The 27,183-nt window shown below is 42.7% G+C and overlaps 1 protein-coding gene across 1 annotated transcript in view; it reads right to left on the reverse strand.

The window, feature by feature from the left end:
* The window catches only part of SVEP1 (sushi, von Willebrand factor type A, EGF and pentraxin domain containing 1), a 137,005-nt gene that overhangs the window by 20,875 nt on the left and 88,947 nt on the right, over nucleotides 1-27,183 (reverse strand). Inside the window, exons 29-44 of the mRNA XM_082497845.1 lie at nucleotides 26,631-26,754; nucleotides 25,932-26,102; nucleotides 23,631-23,804; nucleotides 20,508-20,627; nucleotides 19,538-19,714; nucleotides 18,666-18,750; nucleotides 18,175-18,366; nucleotides 16,100-16,267; nucleotides 13,520-14,192; nucleotides 9,359-12,138; nucleotides 7,933-8,158; nucleotides 6,690-6,845; nucleotides 4,685-4,748; nucleotides 3,817-3,990; nucleotides 2,651-2,824; nucleotides 544-717 (exon numbers count right to left, since the gene is read on the reverse strand). Coding sequence (XP_082353971.1) covers nucleotides 544-717; nucleotides 2,651-2,824; nucleotides 3,817-3,990; nucleotides 4,685-4,748; nucleotides 6,690-6,845; nucleotides 7,933-8,158; nucleotides 9,359-12,138; nucleotides 13,520-14,192; nucleotides 16,100-16,267; nucleotides 18,175-18,366; nucleotides 18,666-18,750; nucleotides 19,538-19,714; nucleotides 20,508-20,627; nucleotides 23,631-23,804; nucleotides 25,932-26,102; nucleotides 26,631-26,754 — 5,632 coding nt within the window. The remainder of the gene's footprint in view (nucleotides 1-543; nucleotides 718-2,650; nucleotides 2,825-3,816; nucleotides 3,991-4,684; nucleotides 4,749-6,689; nucleotides 6,846-7,932; nucleotides 8,159-9,358; nucleotides 12,139-13,519; nucleotides 14,193-16,099; nucleotides 16,268-18,174; nucleotides 18,367-18,665; nucleotides 18,751-19,537; nucleotides 19,715-20,507; nucleotides 20,628-23,630; nucleotides 23,805-25,931; nucleotides 26,103-26,630; nucleotides 26,755-27,183) is intronic.

Raw genomic sequence — 27,183 nt, forward strand, 5'->3', positions numbered from 1 at the left:
GGAATTTTCTTTGTTGCAACTTGTGTCCACGCCTCTAATCCTACCACTGTGTACCTCTGAGAAGAGTCTGGCTTTTTTCTTTACACGCTCCCAATAGTTAACTGTAGACAACAATAAAGCATCCCTTTTGCCTTCTCCTCCAAACTTGTCTCTCACCTGCTCCTCATATATCAAGTGGTTAACTACAATTGACTCTATTTCTTGTGAGCTTTCTGACTAAAGGGAGCTAAGCACAACACAGCTTTTACTGTCACAAAAATACACTCACACAAGTTAATGCTTTAACATATCTCAGTAACTGCTCCCTTTGTTCCTCTGTAAAAATGGGATGCACACCAACAAATCTCCCAACGTAGATCTAACCAACTTTTTAAAAGACAAATGACAAATTCTGCTTATGGCCATTCCAGAAGAAAATTACAGTACTTTTCCACAAAGATCTGCAGAAGTTGCTCTCATTTACTGTGAGTTTAAATGAAGAGCAGCCTAGTCTTTAGTGCCTACAAACTGAGATCACTTTTTCATTACAAAGCAAACACACACGTTTACAGAGAGGCAAGGGATTACTCCATCTTCCATCACTTGTGCACTCTGCCGCAGGTTCCCCTTCCAAGCTGTATCCCCTCTCGCAGAAATATGCTATTGTACTGCCAACTGTATTGTTTTCATAAATTGCCTTTCCATTAAGCAAGGAAACTGGAACTTTGCATCTGGTCTCTGCAAAGGAAGAGCTCTCATTAATTCATCTTTATATCAGACCTGGACTTTCAACAATTCCTGAATTACTCATACAATACAGTAAACTACTTTAAAGTAGCAGCCACAGACTAATAAATCATTAAGAGCATTGAGGGAGAGTTCAGTAGCCCTGGGAAGGAAAGTGGCCAAGCTAGAGAAGGAGCTCCTCCCAGTGATGGAAAAAAGCCACAGCCACATGTTTTTCATATCAGCAAAATGTGGCAGTGCTGGGGAGGAGAAAACACATTTATGACTTCATACTGGAGTCAGTGAGGCAGACCATGGAAATGGTTCTTTCTTGCCACTGACAGATACCCCAGAAACTTGCAGCCCTTTGTGCCTTCCTTTCTGCTTGACAAGAAATATCAGATGAGATGCAGGATGGGTTTGGTGCAAGATGCTGACACTTACATTGGTAACTGCCCCCAGCAATGTTCCCAGCTGTGTTTCTGAAGCCAGCAGGCAGACAGTCCACACTGAGTTACCACTGCTACACAAGAGACTGTGTTCTGCGTCCCATTTTCCATTTGATTTTCCTAGGTGGTCTGTGTAATGGTATGACTGAATACTAAACTATCAGACAGACACAAGGCTGTCAGGTGAGAGGAAGAGAGAAGTTGGTGAAGTGGCTGTGCTCAGCCTTGTTCAACATGGTCCTCTTGACATTTGTTCAGCATTGCTAATGCGTGAATTCTTAGGTGCCTGGCTAGGTACCAGAGACCTCCTCCCTGACATGAATGTCCCCTATCAACTTTCCAGGTTGCTACTATAAGGTCTGCAAAGGATTAGGGCACTCTAGTGCATAGTGATCTGTGCATTGTGCAGTTGCCCAACACTGCATCTTACGATCACTAGCCCTCATGAACTTTTCTTGGTTTTGGTAACAGGAACCTAACATCTGCCTTAAGTGGAAGATCATTATCTGTCTTACTCTGATGAAGCTGTCACAGCATACTGGTTCTCTCTGAATCTGTGTGTGCCAGCTGTGTGTGGAGACATCAAAATGTCAGCTACATGTAAGAATGCCAGGAGCAGCTATGAAAAGCAAGCAGGATGCTGGGTCTAGAGGGAGACCTGAGGTATGTGCAGCAGGGACAAGAACAGCCTAAAAGGAAGTGCAATGGGAAGAAATGAAGTAGTGTGTTTCTGTGAGTAAAGGAAAAGTGTGAAGCCCAGACTTTGTATTTTCATGGCAAAGAGGCCAGGAACGGAGAACACTCAAAAGTTAATGATACTGCAACTTAGTAAGCTTCTATATGCTTTACATTTTGAACAGTCATCCAACAATACTGGCTATCTGTTCAAACTTGGGATCTTAAGTTTTTGTTCTCTTTTTGTGTCAAAAGCCTTGTTTCTACCCACTGCTGCCCACTCCATATGACTCAAGACAGCTCTTGTTCAGGACTCTGCTTTGCCGCATCAGCAACAGGACCTACTGAAGGAGCACCCAAAAGCAGTGATTTGCAAAATAGTATACATCATGTAATCATGGTATTTGTTCATGTGAGGAATGTGGAGGTTAAAGTCTGAGCTGTTGAGACTGTCCTTCAGGCTCCAAGTTCAGAAAATCAACTTAATTGACTACAGAAGGCCTCTGGGAGAAAAGTCACTTGTCCTTGCAGTCCATCACCTTTTGTTAGGGATTTGACTCTCTGAGATGGCAAGTAACCTCATCTCTCATTAAGCTTGCTCAACTGCAAATCAAAACCTTGGGAAAAATGATGTCTAAGCTCTTCTGGCTTGGTAACAGGCAGTGCTCATTGTGATGCATTTCATTTTTCAGGCACCATTTTTAATGCACGTTACAGAATTGATTCCTGAAAGCGACTGGATCATATGATATGCATGCATTAGGGAGGAGCTATTGCTTATCCCAGACTGGAATGTCCTAGGCCATGAACTGAACAGTTACCTTCACATAATGGCAAGGGTTTACTCCAGCTCCCATTGGCAAGACATGTGATATTCTGGGGCCCAACAAGATGGTATCCAGAGTTGCACACAAAGGTTACGTTATTTCTGTATGTGCTTCCTGTAGAGATGGCCTCTGCTTTTTCTATTGATGGATACAGTCCACAAGTAATTCCTATGAAAGGAGAAAACCTTTTGGTTTTATAAAGTCAAGAAAAGCCATTCTATCTGTTACACACTGTCTGACACTTCTGTTTACACACTGAATTACTGGAAAGATAGGAAGAAAGGAGCTGTGAAGTATTATACGCAGAATGGTTATACAATGCCTTGCCTGCCCTCTCTCCTGGGGTTCAGGCTGCAGATACCTGAAAGAATGTGCCCCAATGTATCTGACAGCATTGTAACCTGCGAGGTCTGTTCAATCAGAGTGATCCAGAATATTTCTTCTGAGCAGGCCAGAGGCTGCATTTACAGTCTCCTTTGCTCCCTGTACAGTAGAAGGTGATCTCAGGACGTCCCCAAGAAAAATGACAGTAGTTAAGAAGGATCGTGCCCCTGTCCCACACTTACTGTGGAAAATAGGCAAATTGGTCAAAGGTGAGAGAGAAGAATGCAAGTGGTAGGACTATGACATCACCATGAGAAGATGGGAAATGATTTATTGGTAAAGACTATAAAATCTAGGCATTTTATCTAGGAGCTGTATGAAGTAAGTCATAAATCCTTCTTTCCATACTCCCACAATTGATCATCCTTCTGTTGCAGAGAGATGATTTGATCCTAGCGAGCAGAGTCGTGATCTCCAGATATATAGAGTGGCCAGGATACGTTAGCCTTGGCATGGCAGAGATGAACCACCCAGCACATGATGTCCAAGGCCTTGCACACCACAATGCAAGGCAAATAAAATACAGCAGGCCACACTCCTCCCCTACTGACCTGAGCACAACTTTATGCTTGTGCCATTTTAATATGCCAAAAGAAGTTCCCATCAGGTCAGAGAGGAACTGCCAATGAGACCTCCTCTTCTGGCTTTTCCTCTGGCTCCATCTGTTACAGCCCTCCAGCTGGAGCATGAGACTGGGAGGAAGCCAGCAAAAGCACTCTGTTTGTTCCCTGGCTCTCCTGGAAAACTGCCACCATGTTGCTCTGCTTGCTACTTACGCATGCATGAAGGGGCGGAGGGGCTCCACTTCTTGTCAACGTGGCAAATCCTTCGGCTTGGTCCCTGTAGCTCAAAGCCAGGGTCACAGCTATAAAAAACTTCACTGCCAAAGAGGAACTCCTCTCCCTGAACAGATCCGTTTTCTATCATGTCCGGGCGTCCACATGATACTCCTATAACATAAGGTATATGTTCCAGTCAGACATAATGCATATGGCCTGTCCTGTTCACAGCTCCTCCACAGGTTTTACTCTGAGAAACAGGAAAAGAACACAGCATTTATCTGGGCATTCCCAGATATTTGCCCCTGAGTAGCAGAACAGCATCACGCCTGGTGCTTCCAGTTCCTGCAAAAAGACAAAACCTATTGCGGCTGTGCTGGCAGGAAGCCTTGGGAAATTCCACTGTTGCCAGTTACAGCCAACAGCTGAAGTCCATGTAAGTATTTATGTAGACAACTCCCATTTTGGCACTGCAGTCAGTGGGCATCAGACATCTCACAAAAGTGAAGTATCCATAGAGTTACATTTGAGGATGCTAAGTACCTGTGACTCCTGGCAACTAACATGTTCAGAAGTCCTCAGTAACCCCAGAAATCAGGTCCTGAAGTGTCAGAACTATTTAAACTTGAAAGTTGTCTGCACAGCTTTCTTAGGGATACAGCAAGGCAGAAAGGTGTAGTGATTTCCTTCACACTATTACCTGCACACACCAGCAATTCTGCAACTCCTCCAGGCTGTTATCAGTGGTACTTACCAAAACTTTTTAGGCAAATGCAGACAGTATGAATTATAAAGCAAAAAGAACATTAGTGTTTTCTATTGTGTAAAATCAACCTCGACCAACATAAACTCATGTGGAACGCACTTCTGCACACCGGCACTGTGCCACTCCAAAGCTTGTCTTCTTGGCAAGTCCGTTCTGCATCACCCTGTGAAACAAAAGAAAGAGCTCAAAGAACAAGTTCACTTAGTCAACTCTTTTCTCCCATCAACTCTAGTCTCCAGCAAGGCCAGAATGTTTTCCCTCCATGTGCAACCCCATGTAAAGACATAGTTAAATGCTACAGCCCAAGCCTACTAGCAGAGTTTATGGTAGCACTCATTCCTGCAAAGTGATGGGTATTGTTTATAAACCAAAAGTTTGTGGGGCCAGTTAGTCAGTTCTCCTGTCCTTCTCCCTGGAGTATCATCTTTCTTGTCAGTTTTACCACCCTTGTTCCCAGGAATGTGTTCTGCTAACAAATTTTCTCCTTCTGGCACTCACAGAAAATCTAACTAGCATTTTTTTCAACAACAGCATAAGCTTGTGTTTTATAAACGTAACGTACTGATTTTTACCACATCTCAAAGACTCTTTCTTTAAATGTACTTACAAATAATGTTATGTCTTTCTTGCGTACAGGCTTTATAGCCAGCCTAATAGCCTGGGATTTATTTCTTATTTTATTCCAAGCCATGGAAACAACATCTAAATTTGTCCCTTAAAGTAATGTACTTTCATTACAAAGCAAACCCACTGACAAGGGAAGCTGTTTGACATGAATGTTGTATGGCATCACACCCAATGGACTTTGCTTCCCAAAGGAAAAAAAAACAGGACTTCTCTTCCAACAGCAGGGAGACAGATTGACGCTAGGTGGCAAGGCTGGAATACAAAGCTTGGAAGGACTTTTTACTGCATGAAAGCACTGGCTTATTCCCTCCAAAAATTACTTGAAACGACAATTCTCCCTATATGTCTAAATACCAACCCACCCCTCCATCCCCAGAGATATTACATATGTGGCAACATAATGCAAATTAAATTTATTGTTACCTAAGCATTTTCTAAACTCTCCTTATTTTTATACAGAGTGACTGAGTGAATTCACTTCTGACTGGGTGAACTCACATAAATGCAGTTCCTAATTTATTTTTGGTGTTATGACAGTACAAAGGAAGCACAACGCTGCATTCTGCCTGGTACTCACAAAACACAGCGTTAAGAGCCAGCTTCTGTCCTGGAGACACCTCACCACCTTGGGCCTCTAGACACCACTGTGCCCTACTCTGCTATCACCTGGGGATGGTGGAGACCATGCTGTGCCACAGCAACTTTCATTTCTGAATTCACTGCAGCTTTTGAAAACACACCGGAGGCAGCTCTGAATTGGCTAGCCTGGGTCCTGATAACTGGACAGCAGTGCTGCTCTGGAGCTCAGGTGGGGCTAAGAGCCCAATGCTCATAATAAAAACGATGGACAGGAAAGAACTTTGTTCCCTTTTCCATTGGGGAATAAAGCTGCCATTGAACATACTGGAATCTCTTTGCTTTACTAAAACAAGTGACATCACTTTCATACCATCTGGCAATGTCACAGAACTGAGTGCAGTGGGGTTTATCAGGAACTTTGAGTCTGAAAGGCACAATGCAGCAGACATAATGCTTGGGACTTTATGAAATTGAGGTAAGAATGCAATCTTACTCTGGTCAGAGACCAGTTCAAGAGAGCAATGCATGAGAAATTAACTCTTCCATGATTTATGGTCACAAACATATATAACACTGTATTTGCAGAGGACTGAAACAATCCTCAGTTAAAATAAAACACCGGAAGTTACCTGCTGAACATGCATCTCTGAACAGGATGCTTATATTTGCTTCAATTACACCCTTAAGTCATTCAAGGACTATCCCAGACATACCAGGAACATTCTACAGACAATAACAACAACAACAACAGGAGATATCCAACTTAAGGGAATATATTAAGGGACAGTTAAGGGAATATATCAAAATGGCCAAGACATAATTCATTTTCACAGTCATTATATAAGAACTGAAAATGACAACTAAAGGTTTAGAGTGCTTGAGATTTGACCTTGCTTACTTGTAATTCATAGCCAGAATCACATTTATAAAGAACCACGGCTTTGTAATTGTATTTAGTGCCAACCACAAATCCATGCTCTGGAGACTCTGGGGTCCCACAGGACACAGGAATGCAGATGTCATCAGAAAACGGTGGTACCCAAATGCCACTTTCCTGGAAAATAAATGTAATTAAAAGTGTGAACACACCACTTCATATGGTTAATTCATATCTAAGTGAAAAAGTTAGGAAAATCATAGTAGAAGTATCCAATGGCTGTGGGTGTACAGATGTGGTTAATGTAATATTATCTGTGCAATCCTTAATAAAACTCAGTAATTTAAGTAACACTTTTAAGATGTCAACATAGACTGGAGCTCAGGTTTGGCAGGATTGTTCAGCACAGACTTACAAGACAGAAGAAAGAAAAAGCAAATGAGGAAATACAAGTTTGAAAAAGCCAGTTCACTTGTAGTAGGTTACCTAATAGCTCAGGGAACTCATCAGGAGAAGAATGAAAACTACAGCTGCCTGATTCCATGTTTTGTACTTCTCTCCTTGCTGAACGTCTAACACCATGGCTAAGTGCTTCACCTGCCTTCCCAGACTCTCTAAAGGAAGTCTAACACTTGAAGAGATACTCATCAAACGCACCTACTCCTACCTCCACAGATCTTTGAAGCAGCAAAATAAGGGGAAAACCTTTCTTTATGAAGTGCTGATTCTGCAAAACCACGCATGCTCAGCTCTTCTCATATAAGTAGACTCACTGACTTTAAAGAGTCTATTTACAAGCTTAAATCAAGGTTTTCCACAGCTAATGTGACAAGAGGTTACTAGCAAACTGATGAGGATGTTTGTTCTTCAACATACAGAGGATTCACGTTTCTACAGCTGCACAGTGGATTAAAACATGTGCTGCCTGTTATTCTGGAGAAAAAGAGCTCTGCACACAGTCCTCAAAATACAAAGTCCTCAAAAGACATAATTTTTTAAAATCTCAGACATGATTTACTCCCTGAAATGTAATAAAAGGAATTAGCATTAGTTTTCGATGGAAGAAGAGATCAATAATTTCTAGTTCTGAAAGTCTATAAATGGAAAACCAATAATTGCTCTTACCAGGCAATAAGGAAGCATATTGTATCTTGCGGGACATGCTTTTAATTTTTTTGTTGTGTGCAATTAAGGGCCAAAAGCTAACAAGGGCATGAGGAGGACTCACACAAAAATAAAACAAACAGTGAAAATAACACTATACCTTGCATGTAGATCTGCTTGCTCCCACCAAAGTATAGCCTTCTACGCATGACAAAGTGATGTTTGTGTTCACAGTGAAGTTGTCCCCAAGTACGATCACATGGGTTATATTTCCTGGGAGGGGACACTTTCTGGGGCAACAGGAAATACTTTGAGGAGACCACTGTCCATCTTCCTGGCAAATGCATACATCCACTTCTGTCCCCATTGTGTAGCCTTCCAGGCATCTGCAACACAGCATGAAGACCTGACCACAGAGACACAGCTAGTGATGAGCTAACCCATAAACTATGAAGTTATACAGTGATTTTTCAGTGTTAGTTGTTCATGAGCACACCTTGGGATTTCTCTATTATTTCAAGGTAACCCTGTAAGAAGCACACCTGGACTGAGTTTGTTCTGTTGCAAGAGCTGGAAGCTTCAGACTTCACATCCAGCTGCTTCATGCTGCTGCAGCACCACAATGGAAAGTGAGTTGGTGGCTTTAGCGCTTGGAGGGTACTGAATGCTTTAGTGCAGTTCCTGCACTGCCCTTCCCTTTGCAAGGAGGGCTTTTGGTTAGGTAAACAGTGTGCGAGCACCAAGCAATTCTAAAGATGATCTCACTTTCTTCCAGGAACAAACCAAGCCTTAGGCTGACCACAGGCCACTTGCTTAGACATTTAAGGACAATTTGTTCAGTTCCACATGGTGCTTCACCAAGAGCAACTCAACTGGCTTGCACGAGTGGGTTCACTTGTAGAAAGGCAGACACAAGCACCCCATTCACGTTGTTAAAGATGCATGGAAATGACTGATATTGTTAAATTAATCCACATGCAATCTCCCAATTCTGTCCCATACTATTATTTGCTTTTACTGCCAAAAACCATCTCCCCTTCTGCCAAGGAATTCCTCATCTCGGAGAAAGAGATCAGCAGTGTGCACACTTACGGAATTACCCCTTTCTCTCATATCTGACAAAGGAGTAACTTTGCATCAGCAACACTTGCTGACAATGCAGTGCTGCAGTACAGAAAATGGGACAAGAGAGCGAGCAGCCCTTCTGTATTACAACAGGCAAATGGGGTGCCAAAAGGAGAGAAAAATTGCACACCCTGCTGACTGTTGCTGTCACCTGCTAAGAAAACCTGAATGTCCAGACCAATGTTTCAGACGAGGAGAAGATGAATACAGAGGAATGGGAAATGAAAGGTGGTGGAGGAGTGCAGCCCAACAGGCTGAAATACCTTGCTCGAATTTTGACAGTGGTCCAAATAACATTTCATATGTGCATGGGAACGTAGGCTTTGTCAACCTGAGCATGTGATAGGGCATAACTTTTCTTCTAGGTCTTTTAAAAACTTGCTCTAACCAGGGGTGCATAAACTTTCCATCTTCATTCCTTCAGAGATTTTATGGAAACAGAAAGGCAGCAGCATTCTTACCTGTACTGGACCTTACTCCCATAGGTGTAAGTGTTCCCAAGAACCTCTGCATTTGGGACAGAAGGTGGTGGGCCACAGCTTAACAGCTCACAGCTTGGGTATGGTTTCTTCCAGACACCAGTCTCCATACAAGTCAGTTCTGGGCTCCCTGACATGACAAAACCTGTCAAGCAGGTATAGATGATGGTGTTCTCATCTGCAGAGCTGCTCCCATTGATAAATGTGTTGGGGATGATGGGTGGAGAGCCGCAGGAAATCTGCCCACAGCGAGGAAACCCAGAACTCCACTTGCCAGCTGCCTCACAGGTGACTTCAGAAGGCCCTAGCAGTTTGAAGCCCTCCAGGCATTGAAACTGGGCACTCTTCCCACAGCTGAAATCTGTACCAAGAGCGATGCCATTCTGAATCTGTGGTGTAGGACATAGACAAGGTAGGCAAGATGGAAGGCTTCCACTCCAGGAGCCATTGGACAAACATTGCCGCAAAGGATTGCCATGCAGTTCATAACCAGGGAAGCACGCATACTGGGCAAATTCCCCATAGGTAAAGCCTGAGATGTTCAGAAAGCCATGGGAGATGTCTTCAGGAGGTCCACAAACGACTGGCTCACAGTGTGGAGCTTCTGAATCCCAGGTACCATCACTCTGACAGGTAAGTGTAGACACTCCTTGCAGGCTATATCCTTTGTTGCAGTGATAGTGCACTTCTTTCTTAAAGCCAAAATCTGAGCCACTAGTCCTCCCATTGGGAAAAGGCAGTGGCACAGGGCAGGTCACCGCTTTGCAAACTGGAGCAACTCCACTCCAGCTTCCATTTGCAAGGCAGACTCTACTACTGTCCCCATGTAAGAGGAAACCTTCATTGCAGCTGTATTCTGTATGTCTCTGGAACATGTATTCCTCTCCAGTTACCTGACCGTTCTCCAAAACTGGTGGTGGGCTGCAGGAAACAGGAATGCAAATCGGTTCACTGCCACCCCATTTCTGGTTCTCTTGGCATCTCCTCTCTGTGGGGCCATTTAACTGGTATCCAGGATCACACTCATAGTAGACAACACTCCCATACGTGTAGTTTTCTCCTCTTATGTTCCCATTCATAAGCTGTGTAGGTGAGTTGCATGTGATTTCTTTGCAGTAAGGAGCAGTGCTACTCCACTGCCGACTTGGCAAACATAGTCGTGTATCAGAACCAACAAGCATGAACCCTGGCTTACAGGTGTACTGCACTGCGCTACCGAGTGTGTTCTCAGTGAAATGTAAAAAACCGTTCTCTGGGGGTGACAGCAAAGTGCACTCTATTGAAATGCAGGCAGGGGCAGTGCCGTTCCAAGCCCCATCTTCTTGGCAAGCTAGGACAGGGTTTCCCAGCAGCTCGTAGCCAGAGTAACATGTGTATAAAATGATAGTTCCAAATAAGAAAGTGGTGAGCTGCATTGCACTGTCCTCCTTCAAGGAACTTTTGAAGTCTTTCAAATTGTCAGCCAGTAATATATGCAAAAGGGAGGGACTCTCTGTACCACTCTCCTGCTCAGAACGTCTTTCCCCATGTCTCACCTTCACGTACTCCCCAAAGTCAATGTGAGGAGGCAGGCCACAGTCTGTTGGGAGGCAGGTTGGTGTGGAGCTAGACCAGCCCGATTCTTCACAGGTCTGCATGGCAAGGCCAGACAGCTGGAAGCCTGGCACACAGCTGTAAATGACCATGGCCCCATAGCTATAATCTGCACCCTCCACAAAGCCATTCTCAATAGGCTGAGGGGGCTGGCAATTTATGGCTTTGCAGGAGGGAACCTCTGTACTCCACTCTCCTGTCTCCAGACATCTCAGCATTTCCTCTCCTTGGAGCTGGAAACCCCTGTCACAAGAATACCTAACAGTCTGCCCATAATGGAAGTTTGTGAATGAGTATTTGCCATTGAGGATCTTCTTAGGCCTTGGGCATTGAATAGGTTTGCAAGCTGGCCTTCCTCCAAGCCACTGGCCATCTTCTCCACAGAGGATAGTTGTGTTCCCCACCAGTTCGAAGCCTGGTTTACATGTATAGAGGGCTGTGCTAAGGAAGGTGAGGCCCTGCACATCAACAATGCCATTCTGAATTTCTTCTGGTTGGGGGCACTCCACAGGAATACACTCTGGCAAAGGTAAGCTCCATAAGCCGTTAGCCTGGCACCTGATGGTAGACTCACCCTTCAGCAAAAACCCATCCACGCAGATGTATTTCACAGTGCTACCAAAATGAAGGGATGAAGTCGAGGGGTCACCAAAAGGGATGTATGGAGGTGCAGGACACTGTACAACCTTGCAGAAGGGAAAGGAATCATTCCACTGTTGGGAGGGCAAGCATTTCAGTACAGAGGAGCCATGCAAAACATAACCCTCCTTGCAGGAGAACTCTACAACACCGACTTGGTATGTCACTTCCCTCAAGACCAGCTGGTTTTCTGCCAAGGGTGGTTCTGGACATTTTGTTGGCACACACTTCGGGCTTTGCTTTTTGCTCCATTTCCCAGACTTCTGACATGTCCAAGACACATCTCCAATCAGCTCATAGCCTTCATCACAGAAAAACTCAACTTTGGAGCCCATATCAAAAGTTTCTCCCTTGGAGTACCCATGCTGGATGGGTGGTGGTTTTCCACAGCTGAGGGGAACACAGTAAGGAGGTGATTCACTGTACCATTGCCGATTGGCTTGGCAGACAAACACTGAGCTCCCAACCAGCTGGTAGCCAGACTCACACTGATAATTTGCCTGATTCTCAAAGAAGCGTCCAGTTGTTTCCTGCAAAACAGATAAGACGGGGACATGTCTGAAATGAAGATGCATGACTGGGGCAATAGGAGGCTGATTTAATTTCTTGTTCTCTTGGTCTAGCTTCTAGCTGAATCCCAGACAGCAGTAAAGGCTGTCTGCAAAGGAATGAATGCAAATAACTGACACAGAATATCTTGCCTCAAATGATGCACTCTGCTGTCAGGAAATCTGAGAGCACCATCAAAAGAAAATGGAAAATTCAAGGCTTAAAAAGTAAATGCTAGAAAATACTTCCTCAGCTTCCCGCCTTCCTGATTCATGAGGCCAAAAAATGCGTAGACAAGGTAGACAGAAAAGAAATGGGTCAGGAGAAGCTGCCATGAAATGGCCTATTGTTGTTATGATTCTTTAGCTTACAGGCATATTCAAGGCTGGAGCCTTCAGATGTCCTGCTACTAGGAGATGTTTATAAGTGCCCCATACGCAGGTGAAAGGTCTTGAGCAGGCTGAGCTCTGACTGAGATATTAAAAAACGTCTCTAACTGGAAGGAATATCAGGACAAGTGATCCTACCTAAGGAAGACAACCCAGAGTGATATGCATTAATTAGAGGATGTATCTGTGGGGGAATCTGAACAGAAATTGTTCCTATTACTGCTGGAAGCCCATGTAGGAACTGGGATGCAACCTCCTCCCAATTTTTAGCAAACGCAGATTCCCTGGTGCCTAGATTTAAGGAAGGAAAGGGAACGTGCAGAAGCAAAATGCTTTAAAAATTCAAAGGTGAATCTTTACAATAGTGTCTTTGATCTTCCCACAGTATTACCCTTGTGCATCAAAGCACAACACAGGTTAAGTAGTTCTTACAGGTTTGGGCTGCCACAAGGAGATTTTGAACTTCAGGCATCGTTGCAATGTAATTTGATACAGAAAGGGAAGTTCTGACTTCAGTAAAAAAAGTGTGCTTGCATCGAAAGGAGAGAAATTATCCCAAGGTGATTTATCTATTGCAAATTAGGTATTTTTTCATAGCAGTGAAAAGACCAAGGCTTGTGAACTGGCAACAGTACTTCAAATGTCTCCAGATGGCACTGGAAAACCACCCGTGGACCAAACAATTGAAGAATAAGACATTAAGGAAATCAATTGATTTGTCATATGGCATCTTGAATCTCCTAAAGGAAAACCCACTTTAAGATAGGAAATCCTGTGGAAGTGTCCCACGTTTTTCAGACACAATTCTGCTGCAAATCCACCCACTTTTCCCTTTGCTTATTCCATCCAGTCATGCGCTTCCTCAATTTTAACAGGAGAGCAAAACAGAAGAAAGAAAACCCCAACAGCAGCAATTGTGAAGACATATTCAATTCACTATGGTACGACGCAGATGAGAAAACTCATTCTGTACCTTAATAAAGCCATTCTCAAGCTGCGGTGGTTCTCCACAGGACACTGGGTGGCATGTGGGCAAACTGCCACTCCAGTTGCCAGTGGCCTCACAGGTCCGCTTCTTCTCTCCCTTGATGTAGAACCCCTTGTTGCAGCTGTAAGCCACCACTGCTCCGAAGCTGTAGTTGGCCCCACTGGCATAGCCATTGCTAATGTGGGGAGGCTCTCCACAGCGAACAGGGATGCACTGGATGCTCAAAGGAGAAGGATTCCACTGTCCCCCTCGAAGGCACTCGATCTTGGCTGAAGTGTTCAGAACAAAGCCTTCCATGCACTTGAAGCTCACGATGGAGCCAGCTGCAAATCTGGCTTTACTAACGGACTCCAGAATGCTGTATGAGACAGTGGATGGCTTTTCACAGAAATCAGCTATGCAGTGGGGCATCTCCCTGCCTTCTGGAGGCACCCACTTCCCTTCTGCATTACAAAGCAGCTGAGAGTTATCAGCCAGGCTGTAGCCATCCGAGCAGAAGTAATAAGCTATATCGCCAAAGAGGCGGTGACCACTCTCTGGTGATGCATTTTCCACATGGGGTGGTTCATCACAGGATACTGCCAGGCACTGCTGGTGGCTCACACTCCACTCGCCGCTGGCTAAGCACTCTATGGCTGCAGGGCCAACTAACGTGTAACTGTGGATAAGGAAACCACATAAGAAGTCAAAAAGACAAGCATTCTCAAATGCTACCTACAGTTTCCTGAAGTCCCTGCAGTTGAAGCTTGCTCGCTATCACCCCAAAAGAACAGGATCCTTTACAAAAGCTATGATCAACTTCAAAAGGAAACATGTCCATGGGTGAGGTATTGCAATGAGGGAAATTCTAAAACACCCTGTGTATATTGTTTCTCTCATCTGTCCATCTGATTATGAATCCTGAACTTCCACTTTGGTTGAAACTACTACAACAAACCTCGTATTGTGCTGTGACAGTCTGTACAATCCTCAAAGAAACTATCCCACCAAGAAATTCTTCCCCTTTAGCAGAACTGAATGGAGAATAAAGAGATGAAAAGCCCATAAATGCCTTTTGGGTTCCTGTATCAGCCCTATCCATCTACTTTCACATTTGCAAGGAATGAGAAACCCCTCAGTGAGTTACCCTGAGACGCTCTTGCCAATAATGCACATGGAAATTTTGTAACAACTTCTTCCTAAAAAAACACTGTAAAAATTGTTATGAAAGCCAATAAAAAAATTAATGCTGAGTATAAAAAAAAAAAATATCACCTTTTACAATGAAATTCTACCACATGATTGATTACTGCTAGTGTAGTTGTATTTCTCTATTCTGTCTCTGGGACACAGTGATAAGCATTACTCCATGCTGCTCATCGCTCCACTTAAACTCCTGCTGCTTAAACATGCAACTGGACAGTCACAGTACCTGTGACTATCTTCTTCCTCAGTTTTGAAATCTCTGTGGTGTACTCTCACAGAAAGGAAAGAAACAACAACTACTGCAAAGTTCCCAGTGACTCTTTCCAGCTGCAGGCTGGAAACTGGTTGTTCAGATTTTAATGGCAATGTCTGTAAAAGTCATGTTTGCAGGATTTGTTTTCAAAGCTCCATTACTGGACTCCAGAAAAAGAGCCTATTATGTGTCAATGTTCAATATGATACACTCTATTCATTGTCACAGACAGCTGTGACCCTCTTTAAACGCTACTATCCTATCCCACTTAAAATACTTGCGCAGGAAAGAGAAGCAGCTTTTAAAATCATAATACAGTCAAGAAAACAGAATAAGGACAGTTTGCTTCAATTATGTTTCAAAATTGCAAAGCCAGTTTATAAGAAAAATACCAGTTTATCAATCTACCTTTTAACATGAAGAAGGAGCACAAAATCTCCAGTCACTTAGGGCCTGACGTGGCAAAAGCTCTGCATACCTGCTCTGCCTTTTGCACAGAACAGTTTCAAGAAATTCAGTGGGACTGCTCACAGGCTGTAAAGATTAAGCATGTGCAAATGTTCTTGCAGGATCAGAGTCCAGCATTACACTCATGCTCTTTATCATCAAAACAGAACCCCATCTTTGATGATATTTGGTCTGAAAAGGTCACTACATTGAGCAGATGGAAATCAAAGAAAAATAATGCACTTCAATAAATGAGGAGCCATAGTTTTAAGGAAGCAGAATTTAGAACACCAGAACAGACAGTTCTCAAAACACACCAAATAGCTTTCTTATAGCCTGAAGAGACGTAGAGAATTCTTTATGATCAGGGTACTAGTTCTGTAGTAACTCCAAGGGACAGGGCTTCCTATTGAATTAGTCTATCATTCCCCGTGACTCATCTCCATTCTCCTCTTCCAGACTGTATTCAGCTGCTGTTAAACTACTTTAAGAAATGCCTATGTGTCCTGTATGTGTCCCGTACTAACTTTACAGCCCACAAAAAATTCTCCATCATATTTAATTTCCAGAGAGTTAAGACAGAAGCAGTAAAAATGAATTAGTGTGCAGTTATAAAGGACCTATGAGGCAGTGCACCAGTTTTACTTGTCCTATTAGTCCAGTAGTGCTAATCTACATACCCTTCCTTACACGTGTAAGAGACCGTGTTTCCAAAAGTAAAGTTACTTCCATTGATGACTGCATCTTTGATGGCAGGAGGAGATCCACAAGAGACAACGTTGCAAGCTGGAGGTGTGCTGTTCCAGTTCCCTGAAGATGCACAGACAAGTACAGAAGGTCCCTGAAGGCTGAGACACAAAGATCATTATTAAGGTTGCCATTTCAGTCTAAGTGAGGAACAGAGAGGGTGCTTTGCTTCTCACTGACTTCCTGGCCACAGTGAAACCAAGGGGAGTCTCTCACTGACTTCAAAAAAGCTGGTCTTCAGATTATTCTGAAGAGAGAGCTGGTGGAATTCATGTGGGGTCTCAAGGCACTGTGCAGACACACATAACTTCTGCTGTAGCTTTGCCCATCTTTGAACCGCAGAAGAAAGTCACAGAGTGCTTAAATATTTATTTTAGCTTAAAGATTTACTTGTATGCCATCAACACCGTGACAATCTTTACACTTGCAATTAGACCTCAGTCTGAGACCTGATTCACTCAAGGACTTAAACACTATTGTCACTCAGAAAACTGAAGGAAATGCTCCAGTTCAGGTTTGTTTACGAAAAGGCATTCAGTTCCTTCAGGAGGTAAAGGATTTTGCTTGAGTGAATGCCCATGGACATTTGAAGTTGATGGTATTTTTTGGTTTCCTTAGCTGAGGAAACAGCAATGCATTGGTACATAAAGTGTGACTCAGTAGTCTAAGCAGAGGTATCCAACACCACCCTGAGGTGCCCTGGGTGAACCTCCTGGTCTCCAGCTGCTATGTCAGTTGGCTATGGATATCTGAGAGCCCTACACAGGTGTGTCTGATTCCCTACAATTTAGTGTCAAATAGTATTAGACTCCCATGTTTAGTGGACTGAAATGAGCTCAGGGGTTAATGGAAGAGAACAACACTGAACCGTAAAGCCCTTACAGATATGCCTTGTCAGGGCATTGGACTCTGCTTACCTGTGGCAGTATGTTTAATACAAAAAAGTACATAAAAGGTGCTTGAAGGAAGAGACTGGCTCCAGACTTATGTCCAGAAATATTGCATAAGAGGGACACTGTTTGGGAGGGCTTCCCCTGGAGTGGTGACCACAGGAAAGAGGACTTCTCTCACCAAGCTATGCTAAGCAAGTAAAGGGAAAGAATCACAACTGATGTGGTATTTGCTGCCTGTATGTCCTAAGTCCATGGTCAAAAAACTCATTGACACTGGTAAAAACACTGCCTGGTGTAGTGGGGTTCAGACAAGCCCACACTGTCGATCTACGACTTAACACTACAATGGACTGCAGATGAGGTACCCATTTGTACTAACACAATTAAAACATTCATCAGATGAGCACACCTTACCTACCTGCCTGCATCTGGACAAGGGAATGCTTGTAGCAGGAAAACATAGAAAAAATTCAGACCTAAACAGGTCCATATGAGCCTGCTTATATCAGAGTAAATTTGCTAAAGGTACAAGCAGGTATCAGGAGAGGCAGAAACTTGTACTAAAAGCCACATCCTTGGACACAGCATTACTGTATTAATTTTTAATTGCAGCATATTAAAAATGTGTTTCCAATATAACTGCTTACAAATGTAAAACAGAATAAAAGGCTAGAATAAATAACTACTACAAAGAGTTCAAGGAACAAATGAGTAATTTCCAGAAGGCTCTTTCACCAAAGGCATTGTAAAACACTAGAAAAAATAATATTGGGTATGCACTAAAGCTGTAGAGGTATGATAACCTGTAAAGACAAATGAAAACTTTCAAAAATAGTGACAACTATTTTTCTGAATATTCAAAATACATCTGAGCTTGATGCTAAACCAAAAGTATTACATATATATATAGTAAATTCTGAATGACCTTCTTGAACTGCTCCAATTTAGGATGAAATACAGAAATTACCTTCAAGATATAAAGAAGTCTTTCAAAATTCTATTTTAGCATCTGAACTTGTTAAGCAATGATTCCAGCTTTGTCTCTTCCAGACATAAGTTAGACCTTCCAGCAAGCATACTGCCTGCATTTGGCTCAGGAACGTTCCTGCATTTACCTGTATCCATTGTCACAGGTGTAAGATACAGAGGAAAGGTAGGTTGTGCCAGTGAGTGTGTATTTTCCATTGCTGATATCCTGTGGGCTAGGACAAGTCACCATTTCACAGGAGGGAGGAGGATGACTCCAAATGCCACTAGCAAGACACAGAATTTCCTTTTCACCCACTAAGTTGTATCCGTCATTGCATCTGAGTTAGAAGAAAAGAAGTGCTATCAAACACAATGTAATCAGCCATCCCTTTTCTCTCTTCATCCACACCTGCACACACCATCTTTCTCTGCAGGGCATAGAGAGGTAGTACTGAAGTAAACATTTCACTCTGCTCATGAATAGCCACAGCTATAACCAAAAGTCTTTCCATTACTTTAATGCCATCTTGCTCCTCCCCTTTATTTCAACCACTCTCTCAAGTCAGCCATACTCTCATTTGTTGCCAGATTCTCAATCAATTATTAATATAGCACTTCAAACATCCTGAATTCCTACCTGTACACCACCTTATTGTGATACGTAAAGTTTGAGCCCAGAATGGCACTGTTCTCTGGAATAACTGGATTGCCACAGGATATAGCTTTAAAAAGAGAGGATGACAAGAGAGGTTGATACAACACAAATAAAATAGAACACAAAACCAGGATTTTCTCTGTTTTCTCTAAATAGGTTTGAAGAGGTGTAAAGGCCTAGGTAACACTGGAATCTTGACTGAGCTATAACTGACATTTAGGGTTCTTTATCTGACTTCACATTACTGAGAAATTTGACTAACTGGAAATAGGTAGTTGGAACTGTTCTACAAACCACACAATTGGCTGTGAAGAGGACTCTATATCCACCCCTCCCTACGGACAAAGTAATTGTTTTTTTGACATTGTCTTTGTCACCCCTTCATTTTACCATGTTGCTTCACCTCATTAGTTTGGTTTTTAAAAAAAAACAATTTTTGCAATTATACCACGAAGATGTACATGCACCAGCCTGTCCTCTCTGGTTGCTTTTTATCCACTGAAACAAAGTTACTGATCTCTAATACATTAACTTCCCACAAGCTCCTTGAAAACAAGAGGCTGGGTGGAGAAGAAAGACACTTTTAATGCTTGCATTAAAATGAGATGAGTCTACGCCTTAGACGCTTCGGAGAATATGCCTAAGAGAGTACCACTATGAATATGACAACTTTTGGGAAAGCTTCAACTGGTGCTTATACCTATTAAGAGAACAGAGACTCCAAAACTGAGACGCAGGTCTGATAGGACAGGGTCTGTCCTATTAGCTGTCATGGTCACTAAAGTCTCTACACTACTACTTTCCCCCTTCCATCTCTCTAACAACACACATTACAATCTTCCCAGGAACCACACCTTCACAGTATGGTATTGGGTGGCTCCACTTTCCAGACTCCATGCATGTAAGTTTAGTCACTCCTGTCAGCTGAAAACCTTCTTCACAGGAAAACCTTACTTCACTGCCAACACTGTAAGTGTCCCCAAATAAATGGCCGTGCTCTGGAATGCCTGGATTACGGCACTTCACTGGCTCTGAGGAAGAAAAGAGAAACTATCAATAACATGACTAAATACCAGGTTTTATAAACAAGTTGCAGGAGATATTCTTGTGAACTTTTTGAAAGTAGGAAGGCAGAGCACATGGAAAACACTCATAAGCAGATTACAGCATTAACAGCTTTTCTCTGTTCTACATGTAAGCAACACGCACTGAAGACTTGTGCAAGTAAGCTAATCGTGATATGGAAGAGCCCTCTGTAACTGAGTTTGTATTCACTGTCAGAAGCAAACACATCTTGCAGTCATTCTTCCCTCCATGAAGGAAAGCCCAGTCCAGCATGTCCAGCCCTGAACATGAAATCAGCTCAGCTACCTTTTATCCCAACCTGTGCCACTGTTTTGTCATCTTCATGAAAAGTTAACTTGCTTAATATTTTCACAGGCCGCTCAAGCCCTATTCAGTGAAGAAATACTTAATTGCAGTCATTGCCAGTGGCAACCTGTGCTCTGCTGTGGGAAGTGGCACATTGTGGTACATGGCCTTCCCAGGTCTTCAGCACACTTGCTCCATGTGCAAGAGAATTTTGCGTGTGTGTATGTCTTGGAGCAGAACCCCAATGATAGCTGTCTCCACAGGGAGAGGTGAGTTCTCAAGAAACAAAAGGAGACACTTCATCACAGCCTGATATGACCTGCAGATGAGAGCACAGCCGCCCTGTACTTCCCTAGGTATCAATTACTGGCAACCGTCTTCCACCATGGGAGGTAGTACACTGGCATATAAAGGACCTTGGAAAGGTTAGCCTTATGTTTTTCCTTCCCATACCTGCACATTTTTTACCATCTCCTGTGTAAGGAGGGATGCAAGTGCAAACATAGGACCCATTTGTGTTGAGACAAGATGCATGCTCATCGCAGTCTGATCCAACAGCGCATTCATCAACATCTACAAAACAGAAACACGAAAAAGATGTCTTTAGGGTGGTATTTGTAATAAGTATCTGCTTTAAATTTCTGTCTCGCTAACTCTCAAGAAGAATTGCTTTAATTAGTATAATTAAAAATCACTCTTACTTCAATGAGATTTTTGATGGACTAGTCAAAATAATTAATATTTAAATTAATATTTATGCTTTCTACATAATTTACTATACAATATCGTGAAACATGAGAAAATCAGACACAAAGCCCATTACCTTTCAGTCAATACTTCCACAGAAAGTATCTAGTTTCCCAGTAGTAAAAGAACAGACATTGTAACTCATGTGCTGTTACTACTAGTTTGGACAGACACTATGAGGGAGGACTTTGCGTTAAACATTTGCTTGGAAAATCTGCTATATTTCAAAATTTCCACCTGTAAGACAGGAAAACTTAGCCAAGAGGGGAAACACTTTCAACATAAAATATGATTAGAGCCCCATTAGACCTGAGGAGAATTCCATTAGATTAGGAAAGAGAAATGCCTGCAGTTGCCAGAAAAGTTAAAATGAGTTCAAAACGTATTAATTATTATAATTAACTATTTATACGATATTAGTGCCTAGAAATGCCAATTGATGCTTTATACTCCATGTGGCTTGGTACTGTACACCAAAAATTCCCTTGCTCCAGAATACTTCATACCAGCTTTCAAATCCTGACTGTACATAAGTGTTCTTGGTATGTAAACAATGAGTCATAAATTGCAAAGGGTGAATTTCAAAGTATCAGGGATTATTCCTCATATAAACCAGACTGTTAGAGATAGACAGAACAATTCTTCATTTCAAAGCCCTCCTACAGGACAGCTGTTGAACTAGGTATACCATGCAGATATACAGGTGGAGTTCTTTGCCCATTTCCAGGCAAAAAAAGCAACTTGGCTAAAAAAGCAACAAAATGTACTGAATTGGTGTTTTCATTCTTCATGGCTGAATGAGTCTGGCCAGCATGAAAAGAACACAAAAATGTTCTGAAAAGAAAAGGGAGTTTCTTTCTGGCATGCAGGATGAAAACTGCACATTAAAATCAAAACAGTTGCCAATTACACAAGCATCAGGGGATTGCAAAGTACTACCACAGCAGAACTGGAATGACTGCTCCTCCCGTAACATCTTGGAAGGCAAGGAAGAGTGGAAGGACACTATGAATCAGAACCATAACAGAGCAAAAGGAATGCCCCAGGGCATAGGTGTACCAGGCTGTGTTAGCACCTGCCTGGAGCATGAATCAGAAAGTTAAAGGGTGAGTGTCAAAGCCATTCTGCTTTTCATTTTCCCCTTAGTCTACTCTCCTTTATGAGAGACAAGGCAAGCCGGAAGGTGGGGCACAGGGCTTTTCCTTCTGAAGATCACGCTTCCTACTGCACAGATGTCATACTATTTGGACAGCTTTGCAACATCTGCTCTGAGCCTGCTCATCTTTAGGCCTTGGTATAAAGTGCAAAGGAGAAAAGCAAAGAGAGGAACAGACTGGATGGCCTGTTTGGAGGTTCTGAAGGAGTGCTGGTAGACAGGATACTGTGAAACCAAATGGATCCTACTCCAAAGTGAATTTTGGCAGAACTAAAAGACTGTTGACTTTGCTTTTAATCACCTTGACTTAAAAAAAAAATAAATGTTCTATACCTACATAAAATAAAAAAGTCAAATCAAACACAAATCCTGCCAGATTGTCACCCTGCAACTCCTATGTTAGGCGTGACTAAGACAGCAGCAATTCGAGTACAGCTGGCTACTGGATTCCAGCAGGAACCTGCTGGAGACATAGCCCTACAAGAACAGTCACATCCAGTCCTCCATATGCAGTACAGTTCTGGTCTGTGTCACCTTTCAGCTGCAGCTGCATCTGGTACATCAGACCCAGCTGACCAGGAGGTAAGTTATGGCGTGGCAACTATGCAAACTCTGTCCGTAAGTGCACTCCCAGCCCTCACAATGCTGCAGCTGCTTGCTGGCAGGCGTGTGACTGATGAATAAACCCCTACAATGTAAGAAGATTCTGAGAGGATGGGCAAATCACATTTGCCCATCATGAAGTTTAGGGAATAATGTGGGTGTGGCTGATCCCTGTTGTTACAAAGAAGCTGACTCAACACAAGGGGTCAGGAAAGTGGCCTTTGTTTTAGATTAACAGCTATCAACAGCTAGTGGATCACTCAACAGTGAGTGGATCAACCATCTCCCTGTGTTCATTAAAGGGGTGTGAATGTCTCCCTGAGTTAGCCAGACCAGCACAGGGGAGAATTAAATACGTGGCCCAGGCCAACATAAAAACTAATATAAAACCCAGACAACTAGAAATGGGCTTGAGCTGGCTACAACCCACGTATTCATTCCCAGCTACTGGGGATGCCCAGTGTCATGATGGTGAGCATATTATAGAGACTGGTAGTGGGAAACACATTGATACTGTGATTGAACTGTGTATTGCAATTGCTATATTTTCCTAGGTGTAACTGGCATTTATTTGTATTGTGTTATGCAGTGTATTTTGTATCACTCTGCTAAATCAGAAATCATGTGCAGCATCGACTATCTTCAAATAAGTAAATTTGACACTAAACATGACAACCTCCATGTGTGGAACATCTAAAAGAACCTGGTTAGAGAGTATGGGACACTGATAGCATGTTAAACCACAGGGAAATGCACAGGTAAGAAGCAGAGAATGCAAGGACCCCAAGGATAACTGAACCTGGAAGGAGAGAGGCTGGGAGTGCAATGCAGGCTTATTAAGTACAGGGTGTGGGGCATACAAGAGGACTGACAGAGAAAGGTGTGAGAATGTAGTTTTGGTTTCACATAAAGCTGAGGATGGAATTTCAGAAATGTGAATATTTTGGAGTGTGATTTCTGAGACTTTTGTCAGCCTTCACAATTTCAGAATGAAATCTCATCCAAACCCAAGGGCACAGGATAAGTGCATAACTGCCAGCCCCTGCAGCCACACGTGGGGCACATCTCACCAAGGCAAGACGGTGAAATGCTGTTCCAGCTCCCATTGTCCAGGCACAACATCCTGGAGTCGCCCAACAAATAGTAGCCATTGTTGCAGTGATAGGTAACAGTACTGCCAGCAAAGAAGTCCTCAGCCGAATAAAATCCATTTTCTAAAGGTGGAGGCACTCCACAGCTGATTCCTGCAACATGGGTGAAAAGAGGGCACAGACATTAGCAGAGCATACACAGATCAACTTCATAATAATTCCACGAGAGCCACTACCAGAGACTTTTTCTCTGCAAAGGAGATTCCATTCTCTGTGGAATCCTGTCCGCAAGAGGGCCCAGACATTTTCTGAGGTAGCTAATTGATTTCAGTTCTGGCAGAAGGTCTTGTTTTGCAGGCACTCGTCAACCAGAGACTGAGCAGGACTCTCCAGCTCCTGATATTCTGCTAGCTCTGGCGGAGACATGTGTGACTAAAATCTGAGCAGATGCCCTTTAGTCACAGGACACTTCTCCTAATAATCAATGATCCTTGGTGAGTTTTAAGGAAAAAGGAAAACTAAGTTTGCTTCCATGGAGGTTTCTGTTATTTCCCTTCACTGAAAAACACGCTCAGTGTTTCTGTGTTTGAACATTGCAAAACCAGCTAACAGATTACTGCTAAGAGGTTACAGTACTGGTCTGAGACCAGGGAGTGCATGAACGATGGAGAGACTGGAACTGACCTCACATACAACCTTGGGCATCACTTTGACTTTAACTATAGTAAATAAGCCCTCCTGACCCCAGCTGTGTCAGCAGAAGGCATCACTGTACCTACCTGCCAGAGGCTACTATTTATTCTAGCAGAGCTGCTTCTGTGCATCTTCATTTCAATCAACATGACATGAATGTATTGCAACAGCTACACAGTCGTCTTTGTAACTACATGGATTATAGCAACTCCTTGCTCCCCAGCCAGGGGCAAGGATCACACAGTAACAGAGAAATGGTTAGAGTCCGTGTTAATTGGCTATAGAGGGATAGAATTGAAGAGTCTGTAACAGACTGTCAGAGGGCTCAGCACCTGTGGTTTGGGGTTCTTTGGTAGCTTGAAGAGGAAAAGGAGCCTGGTGGGTGAAGGCAGTGATTACAATGAGCCTGATTCAGTCAGCAGAGAAACCTTTTCTGCACCACACCTTCCACTATAACCCCTGTAGTTCTTTATGCGGGAAACGCCTATCTTCATTCATCAGGTACTTGTGGAACAGGCTGAGACAGGCCAGTGGGCAAGTCTGGCCCTCATTCACTCAGCATGTTTGTGTCAGGTCAACCCTGTTCTGTCTGAGCTCTGTGCTCAACAGGTAAAACTGCCTGGCCCGATACAGAGAAATCAGATGACAACACTAACAGGATTCCGGTGGCTTGTCACTGACAACACATCAAGAAAGAGAAAAGCTGCCTCTGCCAGTGAACTTCTGCTCTGCCCAGCAGGACTTGCTTTTAGGTAAGTCTTAACATGCATGCTATTCTTTAGGCAGAAAAGGAGACAGATCCTGGATTTGTGCTATGAACAACTGAATAAAGAGAAAGACATGAAAATCACATAAAATCTAGATCAAACTATTTTTAAGATATTTTTAACAAACTTGATGATTTTCCCCTAACTACTGATCATTTTTGGGATGGTGCAATACTTAATTTTAGAGTTAATTTACTTTTCTGCTGAAATGAAAAATAGAGTCAGCTCCAACACGCCCAACTGCAGTCACATGTGCAGTCACAGCAGAGGAGAACCAAAGGAAAGGAAAAGGCAGGAGCAGGAAAGCTGGAATCAAAGAACTCTGGCAACCTGAATGTATACAGTCCAGTTTCTTAGAAGAAATCCTGTAAGTTTTGGAGCACTTCTAAGTCTTGACAGAAATATCTGTTGCCTTTAACGAATTAATTACTCTATAACATACTAATGCCAAGGCTTTCACTTCAAATCAGATATTCTCAGTGACACTTAAAAATCACAGAGATATTCTACCATTTCCTGTGCATCTTCCACACTCTTGGTGCCACTGGGGGGGGACATCTGGAGTGTTAGATTGCTGATCCAAATAGACTAATTTCTGACATAGGCATTAGAAACTGACTGAAAAAGGTGGCAGAATCCAACTGTGGTGTAGTTCCTGTTCAGTAAAACAGAATTTTAATTTTAAGCTTATATGTATGTTCTGTAACATAGATGGATTCAAGCACATCATAGCTGCAGGGATAAACAAGCCATGAATGGTGATAAGGTTCAAATAAAAGCTAGGGTCTCCTAATCCTGTCAGCCCACTGAGACAACTCACTTTCACAGCGGGGAAAAGGCCGTGTCCACTGTCCCAGGTTAAGGCAGTGTTGAACAGAGTTTCCCACTATCTGGAAGCCTGGATCACAGGAAAGGCTCACTTTTGACCCTGGCTTTAAATCAGCAGAAGAGGCCCGCAGATGTGGTACGGATCCTTGCAAAGATGGACAGTCTGTGGACAAAATATATGCATACAGTAAGAGATACAGCTATGTGCTGAAACGAATAAATTTGTTATCTAATTGTTTGATCCTGTATAACTTTATCCAGGAGTAACCTTTGGGAAGTCTTATGTATGCTACATCCTGCTTGGGTTCAAAGGGTTTTGAGAATCATTGACATCTAATATCAGAAAAGGAATCTGTAGGAAAAGAGGTAAGGAGGCAGTAGATATTTTAATACCATCCAATTATTTTTAGAATAAAAGACAAGAAAAACTTCTTTCTGACCCAACACCATCTTCACTCTTTCCCCATCTCAATTCAGGAAGCAATAAATCTCTGTCGGAGATTCCAATGAACTTTTGTTACAAAACCCTGGAATTCGAGGAATGAAGGACTGAATGTTCTAACTGTCAAATTATCAAAATGATTTATTCAAGGTTAGTAGGGCAAAGGCTGCAAGCTAGCATATTTGACCTCATAAGAGAGTCTTATAATATTGTTCAGAAAAAAAGGGTTCTAGGAAATAAAATTCTAACCAGCACAAAATATACTCTTGTAATCTATCTTCACTCTTCCAACAACTCCTGGCAGGAAATCTGGCCAGGCTAGTACATTTCCTTTCTGGAGTTCTTCTGGACAGGATGTAGCCAGAGATTTTACCTATGGATTTAAAACAGTTGATTAGGTGCTGTTGAAGGACCATGTAGGAAAAGAATGTAAAAAAATATTCCTTCTATGTCTGCATGCAACACTAGAACAAATCATTGAATAAGCAATGTTCATCCTTTCTAGCACAAGAGGCTTCTGGCTGAACTACTTGTTATTCTGCACTTATAAGCCAGCTAGCTGTGGACAGGCATGTACTTAGGCAATACCTGAAGGAATACTTGTCATACAAGCAAAATATAAAACATAGTTCTTGAAACACAATGGCATTTGTTAGCATGTTGTTCTGTCACAGAAAAAGGCTGGTATGAGAATGCAACCTGAAGAGAAAACTTGATGTATTTGCAGAAAAATGTCAAATAGGAGCCAAAAGGAACTTAATGTTGAAGATCTGCATTCCTCAAACTCTGCTAGCACTGCACC

This window comes from Vanellus vanellus (assembly GCF_965231255.1).
Source record: "Vanellus vanellus genome assembly, chromosome: Z".
NCBI classification, from domain to species: Eukaryota; Metazoa; Chordata; class Aves; order Charadriiformes; family Charadriidae; genus Vanellus; species Vanellus vanellus.